We start from the raw sequence: 16449 nt of genomic DNA, 5'->3' as shown, positions 1-16449 counted from the left end.
TGATTTAATTTTTTTTAATTGATTAAGGAGGTATACATATGTTTTTTATGATTTGTTTGGTAAAGCGTGAACAGTAGGTATCAACGAATTGGTTGTCAATATATTATCATTATGTATTGTGTAAATTTGAGTGAAAAGTGTCGAAGTGCACTTAAATGTACCATCAACGAACTAGTTATTACATTTTTCCATTAATTCTAGATTTTTTTTAATAAAAAATATTAAAATACGATCATCTAATAGGCCGCTATCGTATTGCATGAATTTCCTTCCATCTTTTTAGTTAAAGTATACCTTTCAAGTATTTGGAGGTAAAAAAGTGACTGAGGATTCGACGGTGCACAATCATTACGTTGGCGTACTCTTCTTAAAATGAGTTTTAAATTAGATATTCCGGGTAATGAAGCGATTATTTATTAAGGATTATCTTGTGACGATAGTGCTTGTGAGTAGTGATTTCATTCTCTCGACTTCTTTTTTTACTTCTAATTTTCATATATCTTGAACGTGGTTATGCTCTGAAGATTCTTTTTTAATTTTATTATTACTAGTAGTTGTTAATCGACCTTTACATCGCATATCTATACATTTCCAATACTTCGTTTCCTTGTACATTTTTTCTTCTCTATAAGTATAATTATTATACACGAGTAAAAGTTTATTTTTATTAGATTTAATAAATTCCATAACTCCAAAATCAAATTTAAAAAAATAGAATACTAAGAAATAAAATAATAAACATAACACTTTGCCAACGATTATTACGTTATCGAACGTCGTACTCGTACAAATTATTTGATGATCTACACAATATTCACGATAAAATAGATAACGGATATTACCTTGAGTCACAATAATAATGACAGACTAATAAAGATTATATTATTATGTAATAAGAGTTTTCCCCTAAACATTGGATTTATTATTTTTTAATAATAATATTTAGTTTTGTTATTTTTATTTTCGATAATTTTAATTCGCTATTTTTTTTTTTCGCTTTATTAGCTGATTACCCATAAGAATAACTTAATGTGTCTAAAAACACGCACATTTACGAACCTGTATGTATCCTAGATATGCAATTATTTATACCCAGCGCCAGTCTTACGTTTTATTATTTTTTTAATTGTTATTAACGCCGTTAGCGAAATGAGAAATTACATTAGTAATTGTAGAAGTGCTGAATTCAAACAAACAATAATAATATGTTATACGTTCGCTATAAACCATGAATTATAATCATAAAATATATAAAACTGCTTAGTATTTAGACACTGCACGTTCAGTAAGTACTAATCTTGGATTTTCTGTAACTTAAATGGTACACAAAATAAATCTTTATTGTTTTAAAAATGTTTGAACATATTAATAAAGTACATAAAGATAATATATAATTGTTTAACAAATATTTAATAAGACAAAAAGAGGCAGAAATGAATACATTTTAGTACAAAATTTAAATATTTTTATAAATATGAGCTGAAATTATATTTTATTAATGATATCATTTATCAACGATAAACTAACATTAGTAACAATAATATAAACTTTTAATTTTATGTGTTTTTCTTCTAAGTGTAGAGAATATAAAACATTGAAACACAAACACATTATTTTATACATGAAATTATATAATTAAACTTTTATTTGATTTAAGCTTCTAAAATGGTATACTCAAGGATTGAGGATTGAATAAGATTTTATGTTTATTGTTTATAAATTTATAATACGCAATTATAGAGAAATAGTAGAGTTTTGTTTAATATATATGTAGATTTAACATTAATAATATTAAACGAGTATCCAAAATAACTTTATCCTTAGACTTTATCTCTTAACATTGCGTGATTTGTGTGTAAATACTAAATTTTATAAGTTATCGATAATTTAAATATTAAAAAAATATTATTTAAGTAATATTTATTATATGTAAACCTATCCCTTAGACCTCGATAAATAGGTTAGGTATCTATGATATAATATTCATATATTATTTTTTAACACAACATACAAAAATCTAATATATAACTGACCTCATACAGCCTTTTAATAATATACCAAAAATCAATATAAGACTGCTATTTATTATCAAACGGCTATCGATTCGATTTAAAAAAAAGACGATTATAACACAGATTTAAACATTTACATGATATTTCATAATTTCAAAGGGTTGGAACATTAAAATAAGAGGAAATGCAATATTGTTTTAAAATAAGCTTTAAATATTTAGTTCACTTTACTTTATTTTATTCAACTTTTACTCCAAGTAATATAAGTTAAATATATAGGATTCGGAGTTTTACCATCAAAATAATGTGATTTCGTATAACTGTGCTTGATTTTCAAAACAAGTAGAGAAACAATACTAAAATCTTCGTAATCACCCCACCGCGTGACTTAGACAATATTATTATCATCTAGTGCATTTATCTATAAGGATGATAAAAGCTTATTTAAACAAACAGAAAATAAACGATACATAAATTAGTATTACGTTTTTTGACAAGCAACATAAAAATCTATTTTTTACTACCTTCTAAAAGGATGTGAATGAAATAAAATAAAATACCCAACTAAACCCGGATAACTAGTCCAACTAATACGTCAACGAAATTTAATATTTAAAAACTATTATCCAAACTATATATTAGGTTCGTATTATAACGTTTATGTGTTACTCTTAATTTTTGTTCCGAGCTTAATATTATGTTACGGACGTTAATTCTTTGATCGTCGCCGTGATATGATCAGGTTTTAAATAACATTTTCGGCTATCAGTATACGTCTTCGTATACATTCTTGCGACCCATCGAAATATTTACAGCATTCTAAACGGTTCCATCCGGGCCAGAACCCGCGGTTTAATATTGCGAACATTTACTTTCGAACGTCCTATTGTCAAACGCGGACAGATGATAACATGTTTAAAATTAAATTTACAACGATCGTAATACTATACATGCAAAGTCATAATAATAATAATAATATAACAATAATAATACGCAACACCGGTAAATTTTATTGTAATACAATAACGTCAAGAAGTACGTCGTTCGCGACGCCTCCGCACGGCCAAGGGGTATAGCTGTATTATCCACATAGTGAGTTGTTATTACATTAGGTCGGTGCGCGCGATTATGACCGACAAAAAGAAGGCACCGACGACGATAACAATAATAATAATAAAATGTAATATAACGTAGTGTTTGTGCCATTACGCAACGAGTCTTCTTCTTTCGATTTCCGTCGCGCACGAATTGTTTTCCAAACCGACCGCGAAGACGACGCTGCGCGTACCGGTTACGGCGACGACGGCGACCGACGCTTCTTCGCACCCGCCGCCGTCGCTCTACTCCTACGCGCGCCCGACTAACCCCGTCGCGTTGCGCAATTATATTATACGACCGACGCCGTTGCGGTCGTCGTCGTGTGTGACCTTTGCGCGAGACCAATTATTATTATTATTATTATTATTATTATTATTATTATAGCAATCCATCGTGTGAACTATTGTCTCGGCGATGCTAAGACGCGGCCTTTCCGTGCACTTTCTTATTATATCGAACCGTCGTTTGAGCACATTTTAAAAATAATTTTGAAAACTGAAAATAATAATGATATTATTCGTCTACACGCGACCAATAACTATTTTTCTACTATTTTTCTAGGCACATGTACACTATACACGTTTTGATGGTAACGAAAATATTGTAGGTAAAGGTACTATCTCAATCATAGTCTGCAGATGTCCATCACTATTTAGAATCTTTATCGTTTAGATAAATTTCCGTATCGTCAAATTGCGAAACAAAATATTATTCTAAAATTCGGTGGTATTTATTGTTTTCACGCAAAAAACTTGTTTCTGCAGATAAAGGCATAATCTAAAATTGTGTACAGGTTTTCTGCGAATAGTCTTGACGTTTATAGCTGCACATCCGAATAATTACAACAAACTGAAATTTCAATTAATTTGTTGAAATCGTAAATATTCTCGAAACACATTTAGAAGCCTATAGTACTCAGATACATGACCGATTTTAAGTTTAAAGAATTTCAACTTTTTATGTCTGCTATATACTCGTAAAATAGGGTTACACATGTTTCACACGTGAATACAAAGTATGTTCTGATCCAGTGTCTAAAACATCAACGCGCGTACAAACGAATTGTTCGTACTAATCTTACCTCGATTAAGCCATTATCACTGACTATGCATTAAAGGATATAGGTACGATGTTTTCGAAACGGTGACCACGCTGTATTCAAACTCCAATTTGAACGAAATGTATTTATAAATGTATAATTATCATTATTATTGCTAGCTACAATGTTGTCGTTATGTATACCTAACTATTTTATGGTATGTATTGCACAACACCACGCGAGCCGGCGTGGACGACCCGCAGAGAGAACATTACGCTGTTTGCAAGAGAACAAAATATAACGTATACCTATAATAACAAACACCTTCACTATCCGCGCCGTCACGCGCCAACGTGGGATGCGTATAATAATATTATAATGAACGCATTCGATAAAACGAAATAAAAATACCTCCGCGTCAAGTATAATATAATAAATAGAATCTACTACGCCTATGTATATTATTATTTTATAATGGCTGTGCGACAGTAACACTGACGGTTAAAAATTTGTTTTTAAATTTTGATAGGTCTGTCAATGACTTATAAACTTGCATTCCAATCCAATCCTTTAAGGTGTAGTCACTGTAAGGTGCAAGGTATCGTGTCTTTTCCCTCTATCTCTTTATCTATCTATCTCTCTATTTTTTTTTTTTTTTTTTTGTTTACTCTGATTCTATGACTTTTTCTCTCAGCTCGGATATCCAATTACAAGCGCGCCTAACAATTTCAAGTAATCTATCAAAATGTATATACATATATTTATATACTACTTTCTTTGCAGTTTCTCTTTAAGTACCCGCCCATTATTAAGCTAGATAAACTACGAGGTTTTAACTAGCATGTAGAAGAAAGGCAATAATCATTATTGCTTCGTATAATCTCTGTATACTTGTAGCTACTTCTCGTCTGACATATACACAGTATTAATCATTATAAATTATGAAGGTCGGTGTAATTCAAAAAGAGTATACAGATAACAATTATTTCAATTCCTACTACCAACAGTGGTTTGAAATACAAATGAATAATTCAAATAAAATACCCCTTCGCTCTAGATGGACAGATAGGTAGATATATGTCTATGTACTTAAAACATTTTTACTTATTACCATTGTCCGACGATTTAAAATTTGCTATTCGTATACTTTTAAAATATTTTATTTATTTATTTCTTCTTAAGAGTTTTGTAAAAAATGAAATGTATTTGAAGTCATTTTGTAGTATTTATAACTTTAACGTAGTAAAAGAAAAATGATTGTTTAAATATAATTTTTATTCAAGTCAACGTTTAATCTAAAAGATACTATTAAACACAAATTAGTTGTTGTTCCACTAAAGTTTCTCTACAGTTGTATTTTTCCTGGTTTCTATAGCCGGTCAATAAAAATTAATTTTTTATTTATTTAATGTTCTTTAGTCCTTTTGCGATTGTATTTAATTATAAACATTAAGCGAATAATAATAAAAAGAAAAACTATATCTGTAAAGGAATAGTTTTTAAAAGTTAATGTAATTTATATATATATATATATATATATACTTAATACTTATATACATTAAGTATGTCTATCTAACAAAATACCTTGTAAACTTTTTGTAATAATGCTACACCTATAGGCTATAATACTAAATTATAGGGACAAAATAAGATGCTAAATATAATTTAGCACTCTTTTGCTCAAAAATATAGTAATTATTAACATAATTTTTGTTTAGTGAACAATTAATGTCAAAAATGTAAATACAAGCACGATATTATAAATAAACTCTTAAATTAATTTTGGGGTTTTTTTTTTTTTTTTTTTAATGCTCGTCGATTGTTATGTACTAAACAAATGTGGTTAAATTGAAAATTGTACAGCTTTATAATGGTTGTAAAATGTTTTAGATAGGTATATTATATTTAAAAACTATTATAACCTAGATAGGTTAAAAAACTCAATATACACGTGTAGGTACATCTCAGTGTTAAATAAGTGAACAATGTATTATGTTTAACTTTTATCAACATATCTGCAATAAATTATAATACAGTTAAAAAATCCCAAAGTAGTATTACATTTATCATACTATAATGTATTATACCATGTAACAGTTATCCATAAGATATATTATTTACAATTAAATATGTACGCTTTTAATTCACGAACCATCAAATATACAACATATAGTTTATACAACTCAAAAATAAAAAAAAATAAAAACAAATAATGGCCAGCTAATACAATTAAATCTAAGAAATATTTATTACGATAATAACGAGTATGCATATGATAATATATCATATTAAAATAGAAAATTATATCTGCGCGCTGTTACATATGAGGTACATTCCATCACGATCGTTTGTAAATATAAACATTTATGATTTATATACATTATTCATGTTTAATTCTACATACATTAAAATATAACATTATTTATTATTATGAGAATATGATTATACATATTTTCAATATATGTTATTTTGTTTTAGTCAAAATTAAACTGTGAAGTACTCCATGAACCTTTAGGATACGAAGTACGTTGGGCAATAGCAGGTGATAGCATTGTAGTTCAACTGGTCGCTAAGTTAGGTAAGTTATGTAAAATATTACGATTTGTAATTTATTAAATATATAATATAGGTAAGTACATGATTTTTGTTTCGATTTTAATCTTAATTTAAAACTCGATTTCTTAATAATATGCGTGCATTATAAGCTCCACATTTTTAAAATTTTATAAAAAGTTTTATTAGAAGATATATTTTTACAACATAATGAATATCAAAATTGCACATATGTTGTATTTAATAAGTACAAGTAATAAAATATTGAATATAAAATAAATTTGAAGCACATAAAAGGAAAACGAAATCCGTGATTCACTCTACGCGGTGAAATAACTAAAGGGAATGATTATTGTGTTTATATTTTTAAAATGAAATTATAATTCCTTTTATTAAAATAATTATAACTTATTGTATTTAATTAAATATTTTAAAGTATTTAAACAATAAAATTTGGGTATTTTACAAACTAAATACTTTAACATTTCATACAAATACTAAAATAAAGAATATCGTCAATATTGAATATTGATATTAATTAATTATTATCTATAGACTATAACTAATCTGATTTTCGACAGAAATTTGAAAATATATATATGTATTTATTTTAATTAAGTTTAAATGTTATTTACAAAACTACTAATATAGTAAATTAAAATCGTTTTTAAATATTTATCGTCACGATTTTCAATCGTTGATCTAATATTAGTTATTACCTTACACAATCTTGGCATATCACGAATTATTATTGCTTTAATCAACAATATTTCTCACACTTTTCCTACCAAACTACTACATAATCAAAGTTGTGAATTTTAAACATGATTTACTATTCTCATATAATGCGCCCGGTTTTTTTTATTTATTAGGCAATTATTAATTATTATAAGCTAATTCGGTAGAAATAGAATAATAGTTTATTTTTATTGTATATTTTTACTAGGTGCCATAAATAATTAAAAATTATCCTAAAAAATTTATCATGAAATCTCATTTTGAATGAAAGTAAAATTTATTAAGAAAAGTCATTATCTTAAAATGTTCAGTATCTAAAAGTGAGGCGCTTCTATTGATTAAATTTAATTAAAACATAAATTAACATTTATCCATCTTGTTTCTATACCTTGTATATCTAATGAAAAATAATCAAGAATATTAAATCTACTTATTTTTAATTACTTAGTAATAAACAATTAGTTAACTACTAGTTAGTTATACGTATTTTATAATAGTAAGTATTATATTATACTTATTAGTAATCACAGTAAAATTTATTGAAAATACACACTTTATTTGCCTATACCGTATTTTTAACAATATTGGTACATTAATAAAATTAAAATTTTAAATAAACTTTCATTAAAAATGTATTTTTAATACAAAATAAGTAATAAAAAAGAATAAATTTATATTTTATTTATTTTTATTAATGCCATTTTTTATGATCAATATTCTATTGTAATATCCTGAGATACAATTCAAAAATACTTTTGACAAAAAAAAAAATTTATATCTCATCTTCCATTAAATTCAATAATATTTTTATCCAACGTAATTACATTTAAAATTCAGCGTTTTTATTGTATTGGTCATGTAATTCATTATTACTTAATGCAAATACTGTTGATTTTTAGAAATCAACCAATACATGTCTTTTGGTATATCTGGTTCACCTACATCAAATCGCATGATTGGAGGTGACGTAGTTGTAGCTGGAGTAGATCAAACCACAATCAGTGGCTTTGCTCAAGATTATTATTTATTGGATAAATCACAGTGCATTGTACAACAAGATACTGGACAAGTCAGCGGTAGTTGTCCCGATTCAAATATTCAGGTATACAAATAACAAATTTAACATAATTAAATATTTGATGCTCTCTCAAGAAAGGATGTTATTTTATTAAAGTTCATTTATCATTAGTAGTTAGTACTTAGTATTATATTTATATTATTTGTATTATATTATGTGTATACTGTATATACATACATAATAAAGTTAGCTTATGTTTGAATCTAGTTTAAATTATTAAATTTTATTAAAGCATCAATTACATAAACTAATTTATATTGATTTAACACTGATAATTTAAAATTTTCTGATTTGATTAAAGTTTGTTCACGTGCATAATAATGTGACACAAATATATTTAAAAATAATATAATATTTCCTAGGGCCCGGCCGGTGAAAGTGTTCGTTTATTAAATGCGGCAATAGTCAATGGATATTCGATAGTCACATACCAGAGGCCATTAAAGTCAAAAGATAATCTTGACTTACCAATATTAACCAATAACAGCCAACCAATAATTTGGGCAGTCGGTCCTTTGAATGATAAACACGAGGTTTCATATCATCCAATATTCTCAAAAGGTATTTATTTATTAGTAACTAACATTATACATTTAAACCTTTCATCAGTATGTTTTGTTATTATTATTTAAGCTATAAGTAATAATCATTTTATGAAGATATATTGGTGAATATGATACATATTACATCCGTATTCATACCCAATGAACTTTATTGTGTATTGTGTATCTATCTATACTTATATTGGTATATACACGGATAATCATAATCATACATTGACATCGAACACATTCAATAACCGTATTTCTATTGTTATATGCATACAAAGGATACACGTCGAGATTAGAACCGTCACTGTACCATATTTTTCTTGTGTAACATTATATTATTGTGGACGCTAACAAATTAAATATGCCCACATTTCATATAAATCCTTGCAGAAAAAAATTGTTATACTTGATTTACCTACTATATATTATTTTATTTAATGCAGAAGTCTGTATTATTTTTAAAATCCTAGTACGCCATAGGCTGAAACGACTGAATTTATAAAGTAATATATATAATATATCAAAGTATTATACCCCCGGAAAACCCACTAAAAACATCATAACTATTCTTGGCTTACATTTCATACGTTCTTAATACTATAAGTTTAAATTTTTTCTAAAGTTTAAGGGGCCCTTTTATTTTTATGATTAAACGTTGTTCTTATTTTTTCTTTTGATTGTCATAATTTTAATATTTTATGAATTCTAAAAAGTATCTTAAAGCTTATAAAAATGAATACATAATCGATAATAATTATAATATTTAAAAAACAATAAATTATAATTTTTGACACATTTTTATTTATAATTTATTTTCAAAATTATAACTTATTAGTACAAGGATTATGATTGTAAACTAACTTATATATTTTTGTATTTATTACAGAAACAATAAAAATTGATTTTGGCCGTTTACCAGAATGGAATTGCCCTATACCAGATACAGATACTAAATCAGTTACAGTTCATAACGAAGTTACAACCGTAAAAAGTTCATCAGATTTTACTGCGACCAGTCAAAGTTCAATAAAAGAGGTTAATATGATTTTTATATAAATTTTATTCCGGTAAGTAAGCTTATCATGTACAAATATATATTTTTCAGGTAACCCCTACTAAAAAAATTCGCCCTCGTCCAGTTCCCAAACCTGCTCCGGTAGAAAAGAATGTTGCATGGGATATCCCAGCCATTCAATGTTACGAACCAGACGATGGTGTTTTCTATGCTCAAATGGGTCCTACGGGAGGAAAACACGGATATTCTGCTATTACAGGTCTGTTATTGCTTATCATTTATATAAAAATACAAAAATAAACTACGTAAGCACTTATATTTATGAATTATAAGTGACTAATGTTTTATTAAATTTTTACATAGGACACGTTGGATGGGGAATTTCATGGTACATAAACGGATTACTCATACCAGAAATAAATGTCGTTAGAGGACAAACATACACATTTGTAGTTGAAGGTGGATTAGATCCAGAAATACCAGCGAAATACCACCCATTTTATATTACTGATGATCCTGTTGGCGGTTATGGTTACAAAACAGCCGAAGAAAGAGATGTAATTATTTTTTAGTGCCCACGTTATAATCGTGTTTTATTAAACTAATTTACACTTGATGTAAGTGCAGTATTTATAATTTATCTTTTTATTAATTTAATCTTTTATTTAACAGAACATACGAATATTTGCCGGTGTAAGCGTTAGCAAATCAGGAGAAGTAATCCCAACAGGTATTGGTCGTTTATGCAATTGGACTCCAGATCCACAACAGCCTTCTGCAGATGAATTTGTTTCCTTTGGAGCTTATCAAAGAACTCTAAGCCTGGCATGTGATAACGGAGATCCTGGAATAGTACAATGGACTCCAGATGCGGACACACCAGACACCGTTTATTACCAAGTAATTCATATAATTTATTAATTTAAAATATAAAAGTATTTGCGTATTTATTTTTAAAAAAAACCCAAATTCGTCTATAAATTCAGTAAATTAACTAAATATTTTGAAACAGTTATAATATTATTTAATTCAATATTTTTATTTATTAAAAATGTAGTTGATTATAATTTTTATTATACACTTTATTTATTTTATTTTTTTATTTTTTTTTTAGTATGTTAAAAGCTTATCAAATTATTTCAAAAAATTTCTCATTTTTACTAATTATTTTGTTTTTTTAGTGTTTTACACATCGTCACTTAGGTTGGAAAATTAACGTATTGGATGCATGTGATAAAGATCAGCCCAACTCTGAGCATAGTGCGCCTGTTTCAGAAGATTTACAGTCTAGGGGTAGCATTCAATACACAACTAGAGTGAAACCAGATATTGAGAATAAACAGTATTTTAGTAAAAATGAACCTTTGAGGAATAACATCGATTTACAATCAGATCACAAAGGGTATAATATGCCATTAATTCCCACCGCGTTGGAAGAAAATCTTAAAACCGATTTTTATAAGTCTTCAAATAATCGTGATCAATTTGTTAATAATAACTACAAATTTCCGCCAACTACATTACAACAAAATACTCTTTACACATATCCAAACTCAAATTATACATATGGGAACGTGCCGTTTTATATGCCGAAATTTCATTACGGCAGTCCACAACCTGTGACATCTCCTACTTATAATTATATGTTACCGTCATATAATGTTAACAATAATAATTATAGACCCATAAGACAGCCGGTCATTCCAAATTTCCAAGTACAACCCAATATTCTTCCAGACCAACATCCGTCACAAATAGTCTTCACTCCTAAACAGCCAGTTGCTGTTAAACATGGTTATAGGGTATCGGGTAAGAGGTTACCACCAAATGGACCCATGCCTAATGGTGCTCATCATTCTGTCGTATTCAAGAAACCCGTTTACAAGTTTAACACACAATCACCATTACCTTTAGTAAGCAACTACAGTCCGGTGCCACCTATTTCGCAGCCCATGCTCTCAGTCTATCCCAATTATTTCCAACAGCAACAGCAACCACAACAGCTGCAGCAGCCAATGTTCTATCAGCAACAAAAACCAATGTTTTATCAGCAACAGCAACCACTAATCCAACAACCCAGTACTTCGGTGTCGCAGTCTGTTTCGGTGTCGTATTCCTCATCCAAACACCCGAAAATTCAACAAGTAACTGGTCAATCATATATACCAATTCAGAGCAGACAAGAAACCGAAGTACAAAAACACCAATCCCAAGGTGGTTTCAACCCAAATACCGTGGTAGTTGAGGGTGGTTTTATACCAATATTACCCGGTGGTAGTGGTATTCTACAAGAAAGGTCTGATAAAGATATCAGTGGCCCTGTAGGCGATTTTGATGAAACGGCGACGGTCAGGCATTACGAAAAGAAAATGAGCAAAAAATTAATATCCAGAAAACCTATGGTTAAGCACGAAGACGTCATGACAAAAGAAGACACCAAGGAACCACAAAATACGATTGTCACTACAACCGAAAACGTAAACTACAAAAACAAAGCGAACACCGAAAACACCATGGAATTATATCAAACTACTGGAATACTTGTTTTATAATAATATATAGTAGATAATGATCTATTTATATATTTTATACATTAATGCCATCGTATTTGCCCTATCGGCGTTATACCATAAACTTACTATATTAAATAAAATAATGTTATATTAAAAATTAGTATTAAATATAGTAGTAAATATATTTTTTTTACAAACATTTACTTATTAGTTTGTTGCACTTTAATTATTTTTAAAAAACTATTTGTTATAAGTTTAATAGTTTATTACATTATAATATAAGTACTTTTTTTTTATTCGGCTTAAATTATGCCATTAAAGTAACACGTTTATAAATACAAAAATATGTCTATTTATTTATTTTAGACTTCAATTCTTCTATATTTTGAATGATTTAAATAATACTACTATTGATTAAAAAAATAAAATAAATAAATAATAACAATTTTTCATTTGTACCTACAATATAAAATATCATTAATTACATTTTACGAAATCATTAATATTATGAAAACATATTTGTTTATCATTTGTCATCAATCATTAATACTTTGATTTTTAAGAATACTTAAATATTATATTTTAAAATACTTAACTTTTGTCATTTAAGAAATACCTATTACTGCTAAATGGCGATACAAATTTTTTTTTTTAAATTATAATCACCCCATCTTAATTTAAGTCTATAAATTGATTCGGTGGATACAAAATGAGATTCATTTTTAAATCATTAAAGCCTCTAATCGTCTAAAACTCTTATAAAATATTATCCTTAGTATACCTAAACTTTATTAATTCAAGAATTACTGATTGAAATTTTGATTTATATAAATAAATATTTTCAAAAAATGCATTTTTCAATTTATTTTATCATTATTCTCGTTTGCGAAAAAAGTTGGATTCACCACATTAGGTCACTCCTTAAATTATATATACATAAAAATCTAAAGATTTGAAAATATAGTTCTAAAGCTTATTTAAAAATTCTAAAAATCAGAATTTGACTAAATTTATTATTAAATAAAAATTAGTGTAAATATGCTTAATGAATCATTCTGAAGCAGTATTGTATTATAATACCATTATAAAAGTTTAGGAAATATTGTGTTCAATTTATGATATTATAAACATAATTCCTCTAAAAAAAAAAAAAAAAAACAGTAATTTAATTTTTACGTTTTATATATATTACAATACAATCGTAAACTTATTTCTAACAATGTGATTACGTGTAGTAGGTTTTACAAAGATGAGTTGAATCAACCCAGTTGATGAGTTTTTATTTTTTTATACTTTTATAATCACTAATTTAGATCAGAAGGAGTATTCTGAAAGTTGTACGTAGAAACTTTTTAGATCAAAAATGTTGTCTGACTCGGGACTTCAAAACGGTCATTTTTCAATTTTCACTACAGTTGGTATACTTTCAACAACCTTCAAGTATAAAAGCGATAAACAAATTGCAAAAAAAATTATGTCAAACAGTGGTTTACTCATTTTTAACTAACATATTATTATTTAAAAAATAATAATCTAAAAAATTTATCATAGTCACCAGTTATTTTTAATTTAGTACAATTTTGATTAAGAAAAATGTTATATAGTTATAATTTATTCGTGCAAAGTATTTAAACTTGATTTAAATATCTCAAATATAACAATTTTGAATATATTTGTTTTATTTCTAAACAAACTTATCATTTTTATTGTATAAATCAAAAATACAAAATCCAAGTTCATTATTTTATTTTATAAATTATATTTTAAAACATTATAATTTATAAAAATATAATCATTTAGAGTGATTTCCAAAGAAGATTCCATGTTTAAATTTTATAAAATATTTAATTTTTTTTATTAAACACATAGTTTTTGTGATACCTTACAAGTCCAATGACCTATAACATAGGTCCTATACCATTGGCAATCATATAAATTTGGGATGCTAATATTTGATAGTACAGGTTAAGTGGTAAATCGAAAACAAATGTAAATCCTGGCCACTTTTTTTTTAACTTATTGAACATGTTGTATACGTTTTTAAGCATAAAATTATGGTAAAACGTAATTGTTGACGACTGATAATAAGAATAAATTGTGCATCAGAATTCGAGTTAAAGATAAACGTACACTCAGATTTATATCCGATGTAAGGTGATCGATAGACATCGTCACGAACGACGACAGGTGTGAACAAAATCGCCGAGTCCCGAAATCTCGTTTTAAAATTTTCAATCAGAAACGAAACCATATACCTTTAGTCGTAACAGATGACAACAAGAGATTACGACAATCGTAGATAAGTAATCAAATGTACACCATTTCCTCAGTATGATTTTTTTTCTGTCGAATTTGTTTTGTTAACAATTGTATGTTTGTTTGAATAATTAACATGAAAAATTATGGTTGCTTCATAATAATTTGAGGCATTTCAGCTTAAAATTCTCAACTAGGTGTCTATCCACGAAAAAATAAAAACTGCAACATTTCAGTTTATGGCAGTAATGAATATTATCATTTATCACCTTTAGTTTTATTACCTAAAATCTTAATGATGACAGTATTGATTATAGTTATATGACAATTAATTAATAATGTGGCGACACAAAACTAAATATGGCAATTTTATTATTCCGCTTCTTCCGAAAGTGCTATAACCTCATTTTCCTATGTCTAACTGTGCTTCAACTAAGTAGAATAAGTAAATTAATATAAAAATAATAAGCTTTGGGTAACATTGGTAAATTTAAAGAATTAAAACTAAAGCTTCAAATATAATCATTTGAGACTTTGAAAGCAAATAATATTTTCAAATTGAATTTTATTAAAACTTAATTTTTGAGTAGTGACAATCTTATAAAAAAGTGCAATATGTAGATTTGTCGTGGTATACCTACCAAAAATCGGTTTCAAACGATGATACACCGTTGTTATGAAAATTCGGAGTAAACAATAAAGTTATATTATGCGACACGCCGACACCTAAGTGTGAGCGTGAGAAAAATAATTAACGGTAGGTACTGAAAACCAAAAACAATTGCTCGATCGCTGTAATAGTAGAACACGTAAGGTACAATTCAACTTTTTAAGGAAGAAATACGAGTATAGCCATATAGGTGTATTAACGATACGTATGGGCTCAAAATCGATAGTTCAGAAAGTTGCATGTACTAATGTACAAATTGTACGATATTTTAGCGATACGTATCGAGTATTGACCCGTTAGAACTCAGACCTTGACACGCTAGTTGGTACATAAGAACTAAACTACCAATAAGTAATTAGATTGATTAATCCATGAAAATTCAAAAAGGGCGAGTGTCCAATTTTTCAAATTTTGAAGCAACAAAAATATACAAAAGTGGTAAAAAAAAAATTCCATTACAAAGCTCACTATTTTATACATAAATAAAATTATAATTTTTTATTATAATAATACATTTTAGATAGTTAAATTGATGTAAATTTTTCATTAAAGTAAGAACTGCCTTATTCACGAATTGTCGCACAACAAACATAAACGAAAAACAGTTCGATTATATAGCGAACTTTTTCACAAATTATTCAAATGCAATGGCACGGAAAAACGTATTTTAGCCAAATCTGTAGATTGTAGTAATATTAAAGTATAATACTTTGGTTACATAATATTATTATGCTCCGCAACGCACAGTATATTATAATATTAATTTTTTTTAAACCGTAGACAAATTGACAAATTATTTTAATACAGCATATATATACTTGTATATGTATTATATGTACAATGTACAATATTTATCACCTAAGTCCAAACAAATATGAATTATTCAATACACTCCATTTATTAATAATACAAGATAGTCGCGATGG

At 27.3% G+C, this 16449-nt stretch overlaps 1 protein-coding gene across 1 annotated transcript in view; it reads left to right on the top strand.

The window, feature by feature from the left end:
- LOC112591211 (protein Skeletor, isoforms B/C) overlaps positions 1-12736 on the top strand; it is a 33518-nt gene extending 20782 nt beyond the window's left edge. Inside the window, exons 7-14 of the mRNA XM_025334961.1 lie at positions 6628-6727; positions 8340-8542; positions 8881-9079; positions 9956-10104; positions 10175-10343; positions 10448-10641; positions 10757-10984; positions 11266-12736. Of these exons, the coding sequence (XP_025190746.1) occupies positions 6628-6727; positions 8340-8542; positions 8881-9079; positions 9956-10104; positions 10175-10343; positions 10448-10641; positions 10757-10984; positions 11266-12636 (2613 nt within the window). The 3' untranslated portion in view covers positions 12637-12736. The remainder of the gene's footprint in view (positions 1-6627; positions 6728-8339; positions 8543-8880; positions 9080-9955; positions 10105-10174; positions 10344-10447; positions 10642-10756; positions 10985-11265) is intronic.
- The last annotated feature ends 3713 nt before the right edge of the window (positions 12737-16449 follow it).

This window comes from Melanaphis sacchari, unplaced genomic scaffold (genome assembly GCF_002803265.2).
Source record: "Melanaphis sacchari strain LSU unplaced genomic scaffold, SCAv2.0 Contig0_pilon_pilon, whole genome shotgun sequence".
Classification (NCBI taxonomy): Eukaryota; Metazoa; Arthropoda; class Insecta; order Hemiptera; family Aphididae; genus Melanaphis; species Melanaphis sacchari.
Note: the sequence above shows the minus strand (reverse complement) of the source record. Positions and strands in the feature narration are given on the sequence as shown.